The sequence below is a fragment of the Gadus morhua genome, chromosome 4, assembly GCF_902167405.1.
Source record: "Gadus morhua chromosome 4, gadMor3.0, whole genome shotgun sequence".
NCBI classification, from domain to species: Eukaryota; Metazoa; Chordata; class Actinopteri; order Gadiformes; family Gadidae; genus Gadus; species Gadus morhua.
Window position 1 is genome coordinate 11,019,093 of NC_044051.1, and position 21,613 is coordinate 11,040,705.

The following is a 21,613-nucleotide window of genomic DNA, read 5'->3' on the forward strand; positions in this document are numbered from 1 at the left end:
GGTTTGGCAAGTGAGTTTTTCAGGTGAAGTTGTAATTCTTATCTTTTCTCAACATTGGTTGCGTCTGATCAACAGAGATTTCTAATGATTGTGATGTGTCAATCAAAAGTTTGCAGTATCGCAAGCTGCGCTCATTCAGCACGGTAAATATCCATAGCTAAACCAGCATTGGTACTACAGCATGTTATACTTTAGTTGGAAATTCAACACGTGGCAGCAAAGTATGGTTCATCAATGGAGTGACATTGATCATATCTCTAAAATTCAATCTGCCATTGAATGTGATTTCAAGGCTGTCTTCCATGGAAGGTGCAATGGACTGGTACTTTTATAATAATGGCCAATTGTACTGTCATCTCTGCTTTCAGGTGATCAAGCGTAACACACTGGCCCGGGAGAAGGGTGATGACTAAACGTTGAAACGTTCATAGTTGTGTAGGCGGTGTCTCTGTACTCTCTCAAGCTCTCCTCTCTGAATGAAGCTTAAGGTTATGAGAGGTTATTCTGGAGAATATAAACAATGGGGAACGCAAATAAATACTCTTGATTAACTGAGCTCACCCAGCAAGACGTTATTCCAGTGCAGCAGCTGCTGCCTAACCATACTGTGCAATGGATGTCATTTAACATTACACTGGTGTATCTGACAAACCTCTCTGTCTCTCTGTCTCTCTGAGTATCTGTCTCTCTGTCTGTCTCTCTCTCTCTCTCTCTCTCTCTCTCTCTCTCTCTCTCTCTCTCTCTCTCTCTCTCTCTCTCTCTCTCTCTCTCTCTCTCTCTCTTTCTCTCTCTCTCTCTTTCTTTCTCTCACACACACACACACACACACACACACACACACACACACACACACACACACACACACACACACACACACACACACACACACACACACACACACACACACACACAAACACACATACACACGCACACACGCACACACGAAAATAAAGATCAAAGCGTTTCACCTTCCAGTTTGGACAAAAGGAGAACAATCTAAACAGCCATTAAAGCACGACACCTCCAGTTCTCTGGACCAACCTCTCAGGACAGATTGATCAAAGGGCTTACTAAGGGCAGCCAGGCCGAACACCAACCCATGACAAGCCAGGTGGGGAGCATTTCCACAGTCCCAGCGTGCAGAATGCAACGGTGGATCTGATACTTTACGCTGTCAGGATTCATTACCAAAGCCCCTGGTTGGACTGATAGAATGTGGTTGTTGCACAAAATGCACTCTCTGCGATTTGTGATACCACATACTCATAAAATAACACGTAGTAGGAAAACGATGACATTGTGTTTCCAGATGGAATATGCTACATAACTATTACTTTACTACAACTTTAGTCAAAAATACTATTAAATAATAGTCTCTTAGCCTTAGTTAAGTGTTATTCTCCAGACTCATCCTCCATAGGTCAGCCTCCTCCTTCAGCCCTGACTGCAATCCGTTGTTATTCTTTAGAGTATAAAAAGACAGGAGATTATTTTACCTTCAGCGGTCGGTGCCGCCCCGCTCTGAACCTCAGCCGGCCCGTCCATGTCCAGAGTCATCCCTGGGTCAGCTGCAGGGGAACAAGGGAGAGACACAGTGGAGTCAGGACGGAGAAAAGACATGGAAAACCCTCACTTCATTGGAGAAGTATGTTGGTTTGTGTCTTTGTGTGTGTGTGTGTGTGTGTGTGTGTGTGTGTGTGTGTGTGTGTGTGTGTGTGTGTGTGTGTGTGTGTGTGTGTGTGTGTGTGTGTGTGTGTGTGTGTGTGTGTGTGTGTGTGTGTGTGTGTGTGTGTGTAGAGGTGGAGGAGTTAGATCCCTTTATAGACGATGACCTTTGTCCAACTTGTATACATTAAGAAAATATGATTTTAGCAACATTAAGCAGACAAAACAATTTAATCTTTGATCTATTCTGATCATTTCACATCCCACCTAACAGAGCAGTCTCATGTCCGGTTTTTTAAAGTCTATTTAATGATTGGATAATGTTTTCTTGGACTTGGTCCAAATTGACAGGCCCTATCTCCATCAAGGAAGTAAGGTTCATAGGCTCTGCAGGAGTCCATGCAGTGGCACTTCTGACGCCAGAGAGGGCTAGCCAGCTCGTAAAGTATTTAGTGCTCACTTGGCTCGGTTGCCCCAGTGTCTAAACAAGCGATGGGGAATTTCGGGTCACATGACCCTCAATGTTTACACCGCCATCTTGAGTGCCAGAGAACGCATCACAAAGGTTTCCAACCCTGGTTTTCCTCGTCAGGCACTCGAACGTCTGCTTGGAACTCAAGAGTCTGATCAGCATCCATCATGGGATTCTTTTTTGGCGTCACGTCGTCTTATTGAGGGCATTCAAGGGAGTTGTAGTATTGTAGAAGTACCAAGCAAACATAAATATACCATCAATATACCGTTAATATATCATCACTATAGTGTCCCACTCTGTTTATTTAAATATTAACCTTTTTTTAAGCAAGAGATTGCGGGGGCCTACACTCATTTGTATGTCCACTCAATTAGGGACTACAAGGACCAATTAGATGGTAGGAAACTCCTGGATTCAATCAATGAACAGTCCACACATCGCAGTGAGTAAATTGTACACTGTCAAAAACTACCCCATATTTTACCGAAGTTTGACAGCCTTTGTGAACACCCCAGTTCCAGGTCAGTGGTAAGTATACCAGGGCCTTAATGGTCCTGTGTGCTCAGATTAAGACACACACACACACACCCACACATAAGGCTGTGTTTTCCTCCACCTCTTCCCCACTGGAGAAGCGGTCACGTGACCAGGAACCATGGAAGCCCCTGTCTACATCAACATCTGAAACCCTAGCTAGCTAGCTGGCTGGCTGTCTGGCTGGCTAGCTGAGTGGATTCCAAAGAGACATTAAACAATATTGTTCTTTCTATGATTTTCTATGAAAAATAACTGGATTAAACTGTTACAGTAGCCTTGCATTTTGGTTATTTAGCCATCCAACACATCCAACACCAAGAAAGCTTTATATGCATCAAATCCAAAAACCTAGCAAAGAAAAACGTTAAACCTCAATGCCAAGTAGGGAACTTAATAAGTAGGCATTTATACCTTGTACAGCTATCAACACTAAGGAAACAATCTAACAATACACCAATCAAACCCATTCACTGAAAGAAAACTCATGTTATAGAGCCAACTATCGTCTGTGTGTCTGAACAAAGGCTAAAGCAGCCAGTAAAGTAGGAAGACAGAGATGCACACTTAACACAGCCAGCCAGGTCTCTGAGAGAGCCAGACTTTCTAAGACTCCAGTTATCTTAGTAACTGAGGAGGCCTTGTCTGAATCCCAGGGTAGAAGGCAAAGCAGTTAACGGAGTCCGAATCGGCAAAGTGGACACAATATCGCCTGTAACAGATACCTATCGTCTGGAGGGTGCAAGAAATTTATTTAGCCAGGGGAGATAATAACGGGTCTCTTTCAGGAACATTGCGCACTGACTAATGCCTTTGTGTCTGAGATGGCTGCGGGTCAAATGCTAGATCGGCAATTCGAAGTGAATGACTGTTGGTGACCTTAAAGAGGCCATGCAGAAATAACATAGAGGAATACTTTTCTTAAAGGGTAGCCTAGTGACATTCTATTACTATGGCACCGTACAGTGCAGATCCTATTTAGATATTTTTACTTGTGGGGCTACTCACAAGAACAAAACTACATGCAATAATAGTCAGCCTTATTAAAGCGATGGTATTTTTGGTGTCACCTCAAACGATCACAGAAGACAATAATTACACAAACTAGATGTATGCATTTTGTTCACGCAACAACTTGAACCGCCCCATAGGAAGGCTTGGGGGGGAGGTTGTGTGTAACTCTCTGAAGTAGACTACATATCATCCTCCTCCCTGGCGCTTTATCACTGCGGTGTGCATGACGCCTTTGTCCTTTTATTAAGACAATCCCTGGCCACGTTCCAAGAGGTAGATTGTCTACTACACTGTGGAACAAATTGTTTTGACAATGGCCCACACAGTGATATACCAGAGCACAGGTCCAGGTCAATCCCATTGCTGCAGGCCGTTTAACTCACAAGCTTCAAACACAGGAATGTTCTATGGAGTGTCCCCTACATACCATTATCAGAAGCAGATGTGTTTACATTCTTGGTTCCGAGATGAACAGATGGCCATTACACCAAATAGGATGACACTTCATCATCAGCCCTGGGTTCTGCTCTGGTTTGGTCCTGATTGAGAGTGATATATTTCACAAGCGCAGACCGAATAATAACGATTTTAAATAAACAACATCCTGAATAAGTAGTCATATTACCGTTTTGCTGGAGGGATTCGTTTTTTTGGATATTTTTGCTGAACTCAACTGATTTCAGACATGTCCACTCTGTGTTCTGTGCTTGTATAAGTTACTTTGAATGACACATGGATGTTTTGTGGAATGACAGGCTTTGATAATTATTTGGAGCGGCCATTTTGAAGGTACTGCTCTGCTCATTTAAAAGAAGAAAAAAAAAGCTCCAGTGAAACAACATGGATGTGTATTGTAGCTGTGTTCTCTGGTGGGGGGGGGGTGGAGAGGGAGGCTGGCAGAGGGAGAGGAAACGTAGAACTGTTTTGAATTCAAGTAAATTATGTGAGGCCATTGCAAGTTACAGTTGGTAATTTGAAAAAACTGTTTAAACGATATTACGCTTTTACAAAGTTCCCGAATGCTGTTGCGTCTGGGTATGGCCCGCTGTCTCTTCTTATCTTGTTTTGAAAGGGAACTTCAATCTAATAAACACAATTCCTTGAATAAATAAAATGGTGTGGTCTCACAGACATAATGGCTTGTTTGTGACCCAAATCCCTGTGTAATTCCAATGAAGCAGTTTGAAGCAATACTGGCTGAGATAGTGAAGGGTTATGCACATTGCTGTGAGCGCTCAGGCAGGGAATAGAAAGGGCACGGTTGGCTGGAAACTTTTGCCGTTGTTGCCCACAATGGGCGCATTTGCAGACACCATCTACTTACGTATGATCACAACTTTGTGTCAGATTTTTTTCTCTGCCTGCATCAGGGCCTGAATGTCAAGGTAGATTAGAGAAAAGGTAATTCCAAACCACTGACTGGGTTGAAACAACAATCTCATAAAATCAGCCACTTCCCTTCAAAGACAATGAATAAGGAAACAATTGAGTGCTGTAATGGGGAGCTCTCTGTCAACATTGTTGCATAAAGTTTTATTAGCCCGCATATAAGTGTGTGCATGCTGATATTAACCCTTGAAAGGTTTATCCAATTAACCGTCATGATAATCATGGGTTATTTTCGTATTATGTTAAAGACTACATTAAATACATAATTCCACTGCAATTCACCCAAACATTCACTTGTTAATTGACCGATTTAGAAATGATGTTGATGCTGATCAACACTGCTTCACATGCTGTTAATTGTTCATTCATAATGTTATGCAGCTTTGATCGCCTAAACACGCACACATGTTCATTTTCATTAATCATTCTGCGAGTATGCATTCAACATGTTACTAGAAGCCAAGAAACATGGAAATGATTGTTATCCGGTTCTGCTCATAAGCTTTGAAGATTAAGCACTGTTGGACCACAATTTGTTTGCCATCATCTTTAAAAGCACCAAACAGAGTTTCAGATGTGAGGGATGGTTTGTTTTCAGTTCATATTCAGCAAAACTGATCATACATGTTCAAATTAGAGTAGTACCTACTTTGAAGAGTACCCAAAATATCTATATTTAGTTAGTAAAGCAGTCAACTTTAAACTAAGTTACACAGTTAGGAAAGTATGTTCTCCAACACAACATCCTGTTACTGTTTATGAGCTTGATTAGGAACATATTGGAGAGCAGAGACTAGTGCTTTATTGTAGCCTGACCAGCCTACAAATCCAAACAGATGTTTCCCAGGCATAAGTTAAAGATTTTCTTTCTTTAATGTGCAACCAAATCAAAAAAGAGAATACAAAGGGTTGTGGCAACTATCCCGAGGAAAACTTTCAGATTTCTCTCATTTAGGAATAATCATATATAAAAGTAACTAAAACGGCATGATACAGCCGGTTCAAACATATCCTTTACGTTATATTCATCCAGGGAAACCAGCGAGAACAGAGCCTGTGTATGCTTTGTATTTCTAGAAGGTTCATGGATGCTGTCCTCGGATGTCCCTTTTGACCCTCTTGACTTCAACCCTGTTTGTCATTGTCTGGTTCCACAAATAAATAAAAGCCAACCCTGGCTCTTGCAGCACAATTCATTGGAAGCCAAATGTGTGAATTACAAAAAAGATCCTAACTACCTTCTAATTGTTATGGGAGTCATTCTCTAATGGGTGGCTGGACTTCTATATCATGTTGCATGTTTTAACTGTGAGAACATATACAGTTAATCTGATTCATGTTATGGTCTGACACGATCCTTCCTCTGGGTTTTCCAGTGAAAGTAATAATTAGCTGCATAAAAAACTTGAGTGACCTGATTTCAGTTCCTTGAATGAATAATATCCCAGGACCGCTAATCCCAGCACTATCTACGTAGGTAATAGGGCACATTAAACGTTGTCTCCAGAATAAACATTGTTAATCAACAAGATGTTCTTAGCCGGAGAGTAAACTTGGCTGAGGATCAAATGTTTGCCTACTGCTAATTGAGGCTATAATATATAATTGTTTCTGGTGTGTGTGGAGGCGGTGGGAAACCGGTGTGACCAGGGGGAAACCAGGGAGAAACCAATGGTAACAAAAGGAAGAACATGCTTAATCCACACTGTGAAGGCCCCTATAGACCAAAACTAAGTGCAGGATTCGGGCTTATGTTGCCTTGGTGTCTGCAGGGGGCTCAGTTGAATAAGTCAAATGTTTCCATTTCCATTTTACATTTAGGGCATTTAGCAGATGCCTTTATCCAACACGACTCACAATGTTTCATACACATATTCACACACCGATGCCGGATTCAACCACCCAAGGCAACAGCCAGCTCGTCAGGAGCAGTTAGGGTTAGGTGTCTTGCTCAGGGACACCTCGACACTCAAATAGTAGGAGCCGGGATCAAACTAGCAACCTTCCAGTTATATGGCAACCCGCTCTACCTCTTGAGCTAGGCCGACCCCCAAAAGCCCCCAAACACACCAGTATTCATAACTATCTGCCATTTGTAAAATATAGACTACTCTATTTATTTCAAGATGAACAAGTTAGAAGCAAGACTTGTTGAGATCGTGAGGGCTGATTCAGATATTTATGAGGACTCTAGCAGGCACTACAAGGACCCAGAGATGGAAGTAAACTCCTCCAGTCATTAAACAAAAAAACCCACACATTGCAGTGCCTGTATTGTGCCCTGTCAACAGCCGTTCTACAGCAGTTAGACCGCCTCTGTGAACACGCCAATTTCGATTTAGTTGTAAAGTACATCGGGACCTTAAGTCCCCAGTTGCCTATGATCCTGGCACTGTCTCGCTGAGAGGCAGTATGCCTAACCACTAAAAGCCAGTGAGTCACTAGTGCTGCACACCACAGAATACCTGTCTTTGAAACAAAAAACATTTCAGTCACATCGCCCATGTGAGTGTCAACGTAGCTCCATCTGTTCAACCTAAAAAGGTATCTTGATTTAAATACCTCTTCATAGTTTATTTATCTCTCACAAGTGGACAGTAAATCTCAGATCCAGTCCTCTGTAAAATTTATAGCAGAACTTCTGAGGGGAGGCTGCGCAGAGCATGGGCCGGAACCCATGACCACTAGGGGCGGAGTCAGGCCTTGTTTCCTGCTTCCTCATGGAGTCTAGACAAGAGCAGTGGCTGGGACTGAAGATCTCAGAATGGGATTTTTTTTATTCCACAGGGGCCCATCTATACTGTGCTGATGTGAAACACCGTTTTTTGACAGTTTAGTACTGAGGTTGATGTTTGCCAATTGCGTTCTTACAGATCCCCACTTCAGGAATCGTCATTGGAAACAATTTCGAATTAAACATGAAGTGAAAGAAAGTGAAACGCTCTGTTCACCCAGATTTTAGCTCATCTGCCATCAGACTTTAGATATTAACCTAAAGTCTTTGGAGACTAGTGGACAATAGTCTGTGTGTTTGGTGCAATGTAAACCATGGCTTCAAATGCATTTGTTTAATCTTCATTATCATCATAACAAATAATGGGTGTCAGACAGTTGTCTTTAGTTTCACTACTTTGGTCTTGTTTGTTTCTTAATTAGGACTATCTATTGGTCATCAACTAAGGTCAAAAGGTTGTCTGTCCAGTCTATCCCCCTACACACTTTGAACAATGCATAGCTGTTAAAGCATGCACCCTTCTCAAGGTTTATTACTTCTCCAATTGGCTTTTTGGAAATGTTCTTGCCCCCAAATCCAAACTTACTGTGGGCCTTTGAGACCATTTCGAACGGGGCAACATAAATAAACTCTACCAGTTAATAACTGTGACACGAAACCTAATCTCAACAGTTCTACCCAGCTACAAATGTTAACAGTGTCATGTCAATGTTTGTTTTAATGCCCTCACCACTATACCCCCACTCGTTTCCAAACAGGCTTCATGCTTGCTTACAGTTGAAGCACACACAGGGAAAGGAAACACTGGGGAACACGTTTTCTTCGAAGGTGTTACGTGATGTGTGAGTGTGATGTGTTTTACTTCTTACTACCCCTATCCCTTGGACACCTTTTCCTCAATCTTTTCCATCTGTTGCCTCCACGCCTCAATGTATTTCAATGAATTTATGACCCCTCTGCTACAATAAAATGATATATAATTATTTGCAGTATAAATTAAAAACATATTGCTCGTGTTAGTTTCCTGTGTAGCCCAATTTCATTCATACTTCCTAGAAAATGGGTAGACAAAATCAAAATCCAGTTGAAGGATTAACATTGAATTAAGATTAATATTTCATTGTAAGAATTTCATATAATTGATTAATTACTAAGTACTTATGTGTTTATTAACAAAGATTAGGCTTAGAAAATGAGTCATTCACCAAACATTGTGAAAGTGTTATTTTTTTCTTACTATGTCTTTAAGAGTTTAAAAGGGAGATAGGAATTTGAAAAACAATTCACTTTAATAATTGTAATAGTTTTTAGTTGCTAACCCTTAGATAGAGACTCTGTGTAGTTTCTCATGTGGTCATTTTCAATTCAAGTCGGTTTTCTTTTACACCAAAATGCTAGTCTGTTTTTTAACGGTTTTACCAAGTATAGGGTCACTTCGTAGCAAAACCGTGACTTAAATACATTATAGATTATTATTTTCCATATTCAAGAAGAAGTGTGAGGCACCTAATCATGAAAGGTTGCAGCCTTTTCGTTTTTCATAAAAGTTAGATAGCCAAACTCACGTCCTACGAAACAGAGTCAACTCTCAGCCTGGTCGAGGAACATGAGGCCTTGTTTCATCTCCCAGCCCTTACATGGGGCTGGGAATGAGGAGCAGTCGAGAAGAGTGTGAGAATGTAGATAGTGGGTGTCGTAAAATGTAAATCAAAGACAAAGTTGTTATCCAGGTTTACTCTCCGTTCAATGATTTACTTCAAAACACCCGCTCACTGAAATCTGGAGGTCCATCAAATCTTGCTCGATGGCTGTCCAAGTGCAGTACCATTAATCTAAACTTAAACATAGTAGCATAAAAGTGATAGAAAATATCACGCATCCAAACATGAATGAGGATAGGTGGTAGGAGCCTGGGGGCAAGGGGATAACCAAGGCAAGGCATTCACATGGAAGGAATCGATTCCTCCCTCTGTAAAGAATGTGTCTTTGTTTGACTACAAGACAAAGTGCCTTGTAGGTTCAACTGCCATTATTAGCAAGTGAATCAATTACTGTGTTAGTGGCTCGGCTTTATAACACCCCCCCCCATCCACTTCTGGCTGGATGGGAGCATTTGGCAAAAGAGGACTCCTGTGGCTTCCTCCGGCTCACACCCCCTTTTCAAACTCCCCTGGGGCCGAGCCACTACTTAACTTGCCATTGAATAAGCAGCCATCGAAACCATTTTTGGTATTTTCCAAAGTAACAGATGTGAAGGAGACTTTGCTTTTCATGAAATACTCTTAATGGGTTGCAGGACATTGATAAATAAGCAAACAAGTGTTTTGCAGGCGTTAGTTGGTTGCTTGTTTGTTTTTCTTTCTTTTTTTTAATCACTTCTTGTCTTTGTAACATAACGATCCCCTCCCCAATACAGCTCATCAACACACGGGGGGAGTTGAGATGAGCCAAACCTTACATCGACTTTGTCTCAGGGCGAAGGGGGTTGATTAGCATCACTAACGAACCAGAGATCCCATCCAGTTGGACGTCTCATTAACATGTCTACACAGGGGCGCCCCGAGACACCACACGTATTCTTAGAGCGCCTGATAGCGTCGGAGATTCACGAATTATCCCCCCCGATTTATTTTCGTTTCATTTGTTTTTAGCCCAGGTGTACAACATGTGGATGAACGTCATCAACACGTTCAGTCATCAACAGGTTTACATATACTTTGAACAGACAAATAAAAGTGGAATAAAGTAATCCGCTGGATAATAACACATTGATCAAATGCATTTCACTGCTTTCGCCAGGGTTTGGCGATCGATAGCAGAGTAGGCTACGTGTGATGTAAAGATGTATAGAGCGTTTATTCTTTAACATGTAGTCGTAAAGAAACTGATTTGTGCCAGTTCAGTCTTCCTGCTTACCTTCGCATCTCAGATTTGAAGCCAGGGCAACCATCAGAAGAAGACTTCGGACAAAGACGACCACGAAGTCGCTATCGGTCGTTCCCATAGTTCCACAAAGCGAACGAAACCTGAAGTTAGATTTGGAAATAGTCGCATTCGTTTTTTCCAACTTTCGAGGAATTAGGCTACAGCCTCAGTTTGTCTTCAGCATTTTCTCTGTGAGGAAAAAAAAAAAGATCCAGTAATAAAGTGTTCCAACCCAAGTCAAGTTTCGGGAAGAATTCGGAAACTGCGATGTTTTAATTTCCGTATTGTACTGGTTTTGTAAAATAAAAAAAAGCGCACGGTGCTCATTCCGTAAATCCCCAATCCGACATCCTAAACACCCAACCGCTGCATCGAATGCTGCTTCTTGCAATATGGGAATTTGCCACACACGCACACACAGACACAGACGCACACACACACACACACACACACACACACACACACACACACACACACACACACACACACACACACACACAGACACACACACACACACACACACACACACACACACACACACACACACACACACACACACACACACACACAAACACACACATACACACCTAGTGCCCCATCTAGGGATAGAACAGGGTATGGTGGTCAATTCACGAGAAATTCTACAATAAAACGTCACAATGAACGCATGGTGTTGGCATCAACCATATTAGAAACTCAAAATTTAAAAAAAAAAAACAGAAGAAAATAATTTCTATACCTACAATGTTCTTCAATGTTCCTTGATTTGGTGGTGGAAAGGGACTAATTAAAACTAGCAAGATCAAATAGCCTACAGTAATAGATCACTAAACTCTAAAGGAAATACATGTAGGACCATGGCTGATTGACCTGATTAAGAGGCGTAATTCGTAATGGCCAGTAGCAAATATATATAAAGATTGTCAAAAGATGTAGGCCCTATATGCAATCAGAAGATCTACCAGACCTAATTAGTTTTGCTTTCATTAGTTGATTCAAGTTATATCCCAATCAATCAATCAATCAATCAATCAATCAATCAATCAAATATAGGGTAGGGCCCACCATACATTTAATCTAAATCTAATATAGAGCCCAAATATAGTACAAATATTTGACCATAAGTGATAAAACAACATTGTCTCTGCGAATTAATCCCAAACCAATGCACATAGCTATTATATGCCGTCATAAGAAGCAAGTCCTCAATGCCCAGCCACTACTAAATGTAATAATTAGTGGTTTAGGCCCAGCCAACTATTAGGCTATATGTTTTCCATGAGCTCGAATTACCGTTACAGGCTAGACATCTGATTTTCTCTTCTGCGTGGTCTGTGTCCTTTCATCATACTCAAAGGAACATCTCTACTTAAATATAAAAATAGGCTACTTGAATGTATAGTTTTTGAACAACTTCAAAATCTAGGCAATAGGCCTCCACATCATGAATTTGGTGTAATTTGATCATTTATTTATGTATTTTTAAACAGTCTCTTTGAAAATACTACTCCCTGTTTTTGGTAAACTATTAAATGAAGAATCTGTGGGTTCACATATCAACAATAACACAGTGAACATGTGGGGTACCATAAAAAATACAAAAAGTTAACATTGTTAGTCAATGTTTATGATAAACTCCTATAGAAACTCTTATAGGCCGGAAAATATTACCATTCACTAAAGCTTTGAGCAGTCCATTGGTGAGAGGGGCAATTCAAGAGCAAATGAACGACATGCGGCAATTGGTTACAAACACAGAAAGGGATAATACATGTGAATGAAACAAATTATTAATTTAATTATAAAATCTAATGGTAAAAAATAGATTAAGAAGAAGTTCTTAGTGCTTATAGCATTTCTGGATGAGAGCATCTCCAGAATCATTCAGGTCATAGGTTACGAAGCTTACTGTTACAAAAAACATACTGTTTATACACTCAACTGAGTTGTTCTAATCAACTACAGAATGGAGACCAAATAAGTATAGATAAATACATAGAAGTATAAAAACTGACTTTACTCTTTTGTGTATGTTTGTTAAATTCATAGCATTTGGGTACAAATAGTTTGTTTAAATGTCACATTTCTATCCTAGCCAACAGCTTACTATAACAGATGTCAGCAGCTCTGCAGTACACATGTCAAATGCTGTGGAAAATCTTTAAGACATTACACTAGCAAGGCATTGATGATCAGATTTGAACCAGTTTAAACTCTGAGAATGCTTATAGAGCCACTGTGCTAGGCTAGCCTTAAGAATACAGTGAACTTCCTGCAGCAGCCAAAGAAAGGGAGGTCCCATCCTTCCACTACAAACATATCTGCTTCTGCTTATTTTCCACTACAGTTGCACAATGGAGTCCAGAGTCATGAGCCAGAGAGTCATTTATTATGTCACACATCAGCCATTGGGGTTTGTAGGCTTGTGCTTGTATTTGTGAATTGTCCATTGTGGGTAAAATCATTTACACAGTCTAGTTTGGTTTAGAATATATTCTTTTAGCAGTTATAATGCTATTGAAATTGTTTTCAATGATAATCCTAACCCTAATTCTCACATTGGATTGTTCAGTAAATTTAATAATTTGTGTAATTAACCATTGCAAATATGCACTATACAGCACTGTATTATTTAGTTTTTGATCATACAGGCATGCTGTGGAATCAATAGTCAAATATTTTTTTACGATAATGGCATTTTATGAGGGTTCATTTTAATGTATTTTCAATAAATGCCATCGACAATTCTATTAAAAAATATTATGAATAACTAATGTGTGTAGCTAGTTCTGGCAGAACACTTGTAATGTGTACCAATCAGCTGACAGCAAACGTGGTCCAATCGAACCTACGTAAAATGAAAGGCGGTCAATTTAAGACCTTCCATCTCATACCCAAAGTGTGCAAAGACAAATTTTAAACACTACCAGAGCCTCCAACGGTTTTGGTTTCGCTCTTAGACAATGTGTTGAGAAACCTGATGTACCACATTGAGGGATTGTATAGTATATTTGGCATATTTATGTCAAGCTTTAAATCCTACAGCGTGGGAGCCACATAAGAGTGCAAACATACCGCCGAACAAAAGCGTATTTCCATTTCATGCAATAAAGGGTCAAATCTGAGAAAAATGATTTCTAACAGAACAGTTTTAATGGCTTTGATTTAACAATTTAACAAAAATATGACCACATCAGAGGTAACATTTTTTTCTTTCAGCCTCATTCTGATATGCAGTGTCAAGCATTGAGTGTAGGAGAAAGTGAGCTTGTGACAATCCAGTTCATAGAGCATCTTTGAAATATACCGTCGTCGCCACACACTCATTAAATACAAATACATAAGGCACATTCATCATTTTAGCAAGCAAGCAATACAGCGTAATCCAAGCATGTTTAACAGGACATTTGGTAATGCTTTATTTTACAGACGGCTAATGACATACTCCTACTACTGTACTATTGGATGATTTTGTTTGAATGTTTATGAAAAGGATGAACTCGATACATTAGTAGCAGAATCACTAAATGATGCAAGGCGGAGTGAATTCTTGACCAGTATTTATTTTACATTTCTATTACCCTCTTGTAAAATGAAGCTTTACCATATATGTTGTATGACCTACATTATCCTTCATACATTGAGGATGGTATTCATACATAACTTTGGTCAACACATTTTTCGTGCTTCACATTTTAAGGCGCCCGAGATATACACAAGAACAGAAGTGAAGAAGAAAGAAATATAAGAAAACTTTCCAAGGAGATTTCTCTTTGGAGATTGGTTTGGGAGAACCCTTTCAAACTACACTATTTAAAACTACGACGACAACACTTTGTGACCTCACACAGTGGGCCTGGGAGGCGCCACACAAGGCACAGGGTTTCACGGAGACAGTTAGACTCAAATAAATAAGCAGAATATATTTTAGTCTGATAAATATTACATTTTTCTCCCACCCTTCTTCTCACTTTCCCAAGTCATTAGGCATTTATGTGGTTCCTTATAATCCTGTGTTTTAACATCAACAGTGTAGGTCTATGGTGTTCATTCAAAGTAATGGATGGTGTCAGTACTGAAAAATGGAATGTGCACATTCTAGGTGTTTTCTTTGACTTTCCATGTCGATGTAGTGTCCATTACTTAAGGCTTTAAACAAATGTGACATTGAAACAAGAATGGAATGTGCATTTTCTTGGGTACCAAACTATTCACAATCATAGAATACATATCATTCATGTGTAAAAAATAAGAAACATAATTAAGGCGATAATACAACAAGGAGTGAAAAATAAGGTTATTTAATGTAAAAAAAACTAAAAAAAAACTCAACTTGAATGGTTGAGTTGTATTTGAGAAAAGTGGTTGTATTTTCAGATATCCTATTTCCACTTTATCTTGCAAAGAAACCAGTTTAGATGCTGGTTGGTTTGAATGGGAGAGTGACTAGGATATTACAGCCAAGGCTGCCTCTTTAATGCAAGACACAGCCTTCTGGATTTCCTCATCCGTCTGTTCAACAGTGACCAGCACCCTAATACTGGGAACAAAAGGGGAAGAAAAGACATTTAATTATATGCCATGATTTAAGATCCCACATTTAAAGATTTGGGGATTTTTTTCTTTAGGTTTGAATTACTTTAGCAATACTGAGTTACGACCACAAAACTGCCATCAAGTTACTCGGCACAGGAGAAGTGAACTTACGTTGGCGGGGGGAGATAGCGCTCCTCTTTCTCTAGGTAGCGTGCGATAGTCAGAGCCACCTCCCTCTCCAAACACTAGAAAAACGACACATGTTTGGAGTTAGAGGAGATAAAAACATACCAAACTAATTAACTCCCGAGAGCTCTAGGATGCTTACTGCGTATGATACCTCCGTCCAGTCTTGTGTTTGTGGGCAAAAACCGATTCGCTTCAGGCTACAACTGAATGGCTTTTTATAACCAAGGAAAATATCTGTAAGGACTTGATTCTGCAAGCCTTCCCTTTGTCATTGCTTCAAGTGATACGGAAGCAATTATGCATATTTTGGGAACAGTTTCAGCCCTTCTCTGCCAGACACGACCCACGACGCTGGGCAACATGCCCTCATTAACCTCGTACCAACAAGCACAGGGACAAAAGGGGAAGAATGCATGCAGGTAGTCTGGCGGGAAGGGGCACGCGTTGCCTCACTTCTATTGTGTCTAAATACGGACTGAAAGGCTGCACATTTCATATCCCTACAAAATGTAGGATTTCTTAAATCACACATTTTGCAACCATAACATTATCTGTGCACAAAATGTTTTCTACCAATTCTATTGAGGTTTTCGATAGACCAACTAGAGGCGCCAGACTCACGTAATCGACGATGCGCCGTAGCGTCCTCTGGTCCGTGTCTCTGGAACCAGAACTTCTCTCTAGCTGCAAATGAAGCGAGGGGGATAAGGGCACTCCCACCAGCTTCAGGCCCGAGGTCCTTGGGAGAGGAAGGTAGCAAGATGTTGTGACTGCACATTCATCCACTTGTTATGGGCCAACGACTTCCATAACAAAACAGTGAACAATTGCACATTAGGACACATTTAAGATTTCTTTATAGAAATATAATAAGTTAAAAGGTTATATTAGATAATAAATTAGGTAATAATATTTGGAACACATTGGAAATCTGTGGAAAGTAATTCAAACTGTATTCCCTTCACATGAACAGCAGCGAGGATACTATACTCTACAACTCCTTAAACCACCTGCAGTGAACGCTGCATTCAATCTAGATTAATTAGCAACCGATTATTGCCTAGAAAGAATCGCTTGTCGAGGCATTTTCAAGTCAATTTCAAAAGCCAGGAGGGTTAATGTCTCAGGTTGAACAACTCCCGACTAGATAAACCTCAGTGCATGTTCATCAAATGACTTGCTTCTTTGTTGTGGACTCAAGTACATTCAGAGAAACATAGTTTAACCCCACTTACCCCTGTAACGCATGGTAAACACTTGTGCACTTCTCTCTCAATACAGTGAAGATATCTGGTAACGAGAAAGAAAAGTTTGTTACTTAATGTGTGGACTACATGGTTCAATTACGTTTACATTTTTAAAATGTTATTTTCTGCACTGAATCGAAAAATAACAAAAAAATAATAATCAAAGCACAGAAAGTGTTGAAGGGTTATTTATAATTCCTTCTTTTTTGTACCTGGATCCTCCTCCATGATGTCCAGAGCCTCGATGGCGGCCGCAGCGAGCATCGGAGGCAGAGAGGCTGAGAAACAGTAGCCCTGGCCCGAGAGACGCTGTACCAAGGACAAGAAGACACACGTTAGGCCTGCAGTAAACCTGACCTATGCAGGAACCACTGAGTAGCTGTGTGTGCAGCCTAGCTCTGCATCCACGGCTACAGCATGCACCTAAGCACATGCTGTAAAGCTGACCTACGCAGATAACTCTGCATCAGGGTTACTTCCATCAGGTTAGACATACATGCGTGCGTGCGTTTAGGTGCATGCATGGATATCCGTGGTTCACAAGTTAAAGTTCCTTTGGCTTAAGTGTAGCACAAAACTATCTTCAAAGACCTCCGGCGGACTACCTCATACGCAAACAGTACATCATTTATAAATACGCACGCAGTGGCTGAGCAAGGAGCGCCACCGCAACCTTCATAAGCAACTATTACTGCAACAAGGCCATGGCCGGTGGCAAACAGTTGAAAGAAGAAGTCAGCAACGCTGCTAATGTTTCCCAGTGTGTTTATTTAGCAGAACCTTAAAAACACAAATGGAAAATATGACAATTGAAAACATGATGAAATGCAACCAGTATGTGTGATGATGCGTTGGAATGTTATAGCTTTTTACAGACTCTGAAGCAACTAGAATCTATCTCTTACCTGATGGTCGATTACAAACGACCGGCCGCAACAGAAACCGCCGATGGAAGCGATGGCGTTCTCCATGTTGGCGCTGATCAGGTCAATGTCATCGATCTAGTAGCATTAAACAGGGAATCTGATTAATGCTCTTAATCCGCTCTCTTTAAATGCATTCTCTTTATAAATACATTCCAATACATTACAAATTAATTTTGTGAAAAGAAAAACTTAACGGTCAATATTAGAGCAAATTTTGTACAACCAAATGTAATGAAAGGATAGCTGGAGGAATATGTACCCTTATTCACTGAAAGATAATATTGAATCAAAAAAAACTTGATCCTTTTTTTCTAGGCAAAATGCCTTGCTGATAAAAACTAAACAATCTGTATTTTAAACTATATGAGCAACTACGTCTGCAATGGTTTCCCACTATATCTGATCTCAATACTCACATTGACCCCAAAGTGTTCCGTGACCCCTCGACCATGCTCTCCCAGAACCCCAAAAGACAGACTTTCCTCCAGGAAGATACGGACTTTGTACTTGTACTTCATCTTCACCTGTTGGGAAAACATCAAACCAAAAGGGGATTACAATTCTTACCGCCATTATCTTTCAGATAATATTGTTCCATACGACAGTCTGATAAGGACATTCCGTGAAATGGGGTTGCTTCGGGGAAACTATTGCCGTCTTACCAGCTCTGGGAGAGGGCAGATATCAGCAGTGTTCATGTACAGTCCTTCCACAACGATGAATCTCCTTGTGACTTTGGCCTTGCGTGGATTCTACAGCAAGACCAATACAAAACAGTCTTATTTCCTTTTTCCTCTCATCACAACGGCACATAGTCCTATCCTTGATATCTGAGGCAGTGGTCAGATAGGACTTTATTTTATGGTAACCTTTTTGATATTTTCTCAACAATAAATAAAACAATATCACCAACATCCCCAGTTCCTAAGAACATATGGTTGTCGAATAAGCGTCAACTCAATAAATAATTATTTATAATTTGCATGGAATTCACTGTGAACTCAAACAAATTCCTATATAAATATTGCTCTAATGAATTAAGGAGACTTAATCTTGCAGGCTGACTGACTTATTATAGATCTGAACCATAGCAAACACCGTAGAAGACGCAGCAGACAGAATTTCTAAAAAAAAGTATTCTAAAGAGATTCTAAAACTCTTCATTGGGCGCTCTTATCTAAGGAACGTCGTCGAGAACAAAAAGCAAATTGAAGCCTAGCGTCTAGCACACTGGATCACTCTGACCTTGTGGTCTTCAAGCTGTTGTTCTTTCAGCAGTCTGTCCAGGTCCTCCATGTCATTGTGCTTAAAGTACTTGATGACACTGCGTGACGCCTGAAGGCCTTTCTGGATGGAGAAGCAAGCCGCCTCATCCCTGGATCACCCATCAAAACTTGAGTTAGATTATAACCACAATACACATGTGCTGTTGATTTGCGTGGACACCAAGTTGGAATTATAAGCAAATATTTAGGTTAATACATGAAGCTAAGGTTTCTAAATCACAACTTACATGGCATAAAAATACAAATGATTTAAGATATAAACAAAAAAAAAAACTATAAACTTACACAAAAACAATGTCACCCCTCTTTGAATAGGCAGGGATTGCACTCGCAATGGTGGCGAAGCCATATGAATAGATAATGGCCTCTTCCGTTTTCATAAACTTGGCCAGTCGACTCTCCAACTCTAGATGGACATCTGTTGTTGGAGTGCGCACACACACACACACGCACACAATTTCAGTCCCGTTTTCATGTTTGACCGCATGAAAGCAGTATTGCAGAAGACACAGGTAATAGACTCCTTACTCACCAAAAGTCCCATAAAACCCTCTGGGACCACACGTTCCAACACCGTATGTCTTGAGAGATGTTAAAGCCTTTTGCTGTAAAGATTAAATAAGGTATATTTAAATCATAATCATACAAATAACACAATGGAAAGATGTTGATATGTCAAGTTAAAAGCAGACTTGAACATAATACATTCTCATACTCATAATTAACAGAGGGACCAACCTTCACTCTGTCATTATCCAACAGACCCAGGAAGTTAAACGAGGCAAAATTGATGCACTCCTTTCCATTAATTATAATTTTATGGCTTGGTGGGCTGCAAGGACAAAAGGTGTTATTTTAGTTTAAACTGTCGACTGCACAAAAGAACATCAGTATAATACAAGTAACTGCGTGTGCATATATTCCATTGTAACGTTCTGAAATGGAATTTTGATTTTGCATTGCGCCTTCATTGACTGAGTCAACATCATTCCCAACCCTATCAGGCCCAAGCATTTACCATACAATGGATGAATGAGCAGAAAAGGCTATCTGGATATATGGAGTAGCTTACCCCGTCACAATGTCGTAACTGAGGGATGGGTGGTCTTTGGACACTAACGGAACCAGAGGGTCTGGTTGCCATTCTTCAATTAGTTCCTCCTTTTCCTGCAACAGGTGACCCAAAACAAAAACGATGATTAACGCAGAACCTTAAACAAAACATGTATAGTTTTACCATTTCTAACATTGTACCTTCTCTGTGAGTTTATTGGTCTCCTGGAGTTTATACGTCTTTGAAAACAAAAGCCGGATGATCCATAGTATGAGGATACCTTCCAAGATCAAGTGATAGGCAGGGGCCTGTTACAGTGAGAAAGGTATAATGAAGACCATACAGATTTTATGATATTAGTGCAACATATAATTGTGTCCATATCTTGGTGGCCAAATCAGAAATCAAAGCATATTGAAACGTCACAATCTTTACTGATGAAAGATAATAAACTATACTGAAAATGAGGGCCATTTTTTACAGAGCTCATTATTTCCCAACTGCTGCTATACTAAAGGGAGATAAATATGGAAAAAATGACACATCATGCATGATACTTTGTAACGACCATTTAACTTCTCACACACACCCTGTTCATGGGCTTATTGTGAGTTTCAAAAGCTATAATCTAACAGGGAAACAACACCAAAAATATTTGGGTATTATAACACCCAAAATGTTATACAACACGGAGTAACAAATGCTGTGTTCGCGATCAATGGAATAGGCTCAGGTGTAACTCAAGATGGATACTTATTTTAAGATGAGGACATTTTTATTTAGTTTCAGATAAAACATAAGAAGTATATAAAGGCCACGGTCGAAATCTTCACACTGAAAATGTCAAGCAAGATAGCTCCCTCCTTGTTGTAACGTTAGATAACGTTAGCGGCATGTGTTCACGACTTGACAACTTGGTTTAATTCTTACTCAATTAAAACAGTTCTATAAAATTATGAGTGAAAATAACATTGAATAATTTAGCAGGGACCAACTTGTAGGGAACAAATAGTCGATTAAAAAAACGAAAACACATTTTGAGTTGAGACAAGCTGCTGACTTGAACTTCCTGGATATCTGAAGAACCGCCTATCTAGGAATACTGGCGCCTGATATGTTATGTAGGTGCATAGCATTCACCGAAACAACATGTGATTGGCTATCGAAGTTTGTCAATCAACGTTACTAAGGACAGTACTTTTTAACAGCCAAGTTTGTTTTACGTTACGAATTTGACGAAAGACATCCAATTGTAAGACAGAAGCGGCTGTTGTTCGGATCTTCTAGATAGAAAAATGATACAATTAAAATATAACCTCAAAGATATATATAATTACCTCGTAAAACGCCTGAACCATTTCTACCAACACCCACTGCTGACCGGACGCCATCTTTGTTTTCCTCTGCCTGAAACGTCATGAGGAATTTAATGACGCGTCCGTCTGATGACGCCAGACTGAGGTTGTCGATACTCTTCGACTGACAGTTTTCTAAAAAATACAGCTACATTTATTTTAAATGCATACACTTTCTTTACATATATAACATATATATACAACTTTCTGCGCTTTTTCTTTTCGATTTTTATTGTTATAAAGACCTAAACAAATACAACAAATACATAATTTATTTTTCAATG

At 40.0% G+C, this 21,613-nt stretch overlaps 2 protein-coding genes across 2 annotated transcripts in view; both read right to left on the reverse strand.

The window, feature by feature from the left end:
- ror2 (receptor tyrosine kinase-like orphan receptor 2) overlaps positions 1-11,169 on the reverse strand; it is a 23,238-nt gene extending 12,069 nt beyond the window's left edge. Inside the window, exons 1-2 of the mRNA XM_030353666.1 lie at positions 10,728-11,169; positions 1,497-1,568 (exon numbers count right to left, since the gene is read on the reverse strand). Coding sequence (XP_030209526.1) covers positions 1,497-1,568; positions 10,728-10,815 — 160 coding nt within the window. The 5' untranslated portion in view covers positions 10,816-11,169. The remainder of the gene's footprint in view (positions 1-1,496; positions 1,569-10,727) is intronic.
- Positions 11,170-13,867: 2,698 nt separating this feature from the next.
- Positions 13,868-21,386, reverse strand: sptlc1 (serine palmitoyltransferase, long chain base subunit 1). The gene is made up of 15 exons (XM_030354296.1): positions 21,312-21,386; positions 20,175-20,282; positions 19,993-20,087; positions 19,659-19,752; positions 19,453-19,525; positions 19,206-19,338; positions 18,880-19,009; positions 18,297-18,386; positions 18,051-18,158; positions 17,614-17,709; positions 16,921-17,017; positions 16,697-16,751; positions 16,083-16,200; positions 15,444-15,517; positions 13,868-15,276 (listed from the first exon to the last, which is right to left on the reverse strand). Exons 1-15 carry the CDS (start codon positions 21,363-21,365, stop codon positions 15,183-15,185), a joined length of 1,419 nt encoding a protein of 472 aa, XP_030210156.1. The 5' UTR covers positions 21,366-21,386; the 3' UTR covers positions 13,868-15,182.
- Positions 21,387-21,613: the final 227 nt, after the last annotated feature.

Coding starts and splice junctions, on each gene's coding strand:
- sptlc1 (XM_030354296.1), bottom strand. CDS start 21,365: ATGGCGTCCGGTCAGCAGTGGGTGTTGGTAGAAATGGTTCAGGCGTTT. Junction 19,010..19,205: donor AGGGGTGACATTGTTTTTGT/GTAAGTTTATAG, acceptor TGGGTGATCCAG/GGATGAGGCGGCTTGCTTCT. Junction 15,518..16,082: donor TACGGCGCATCGTCGATTAC/GTGAGTCTGGCG, acceptor TCGTTTTTCTAG/TGTTTGGAGAGGGAGGTGGC.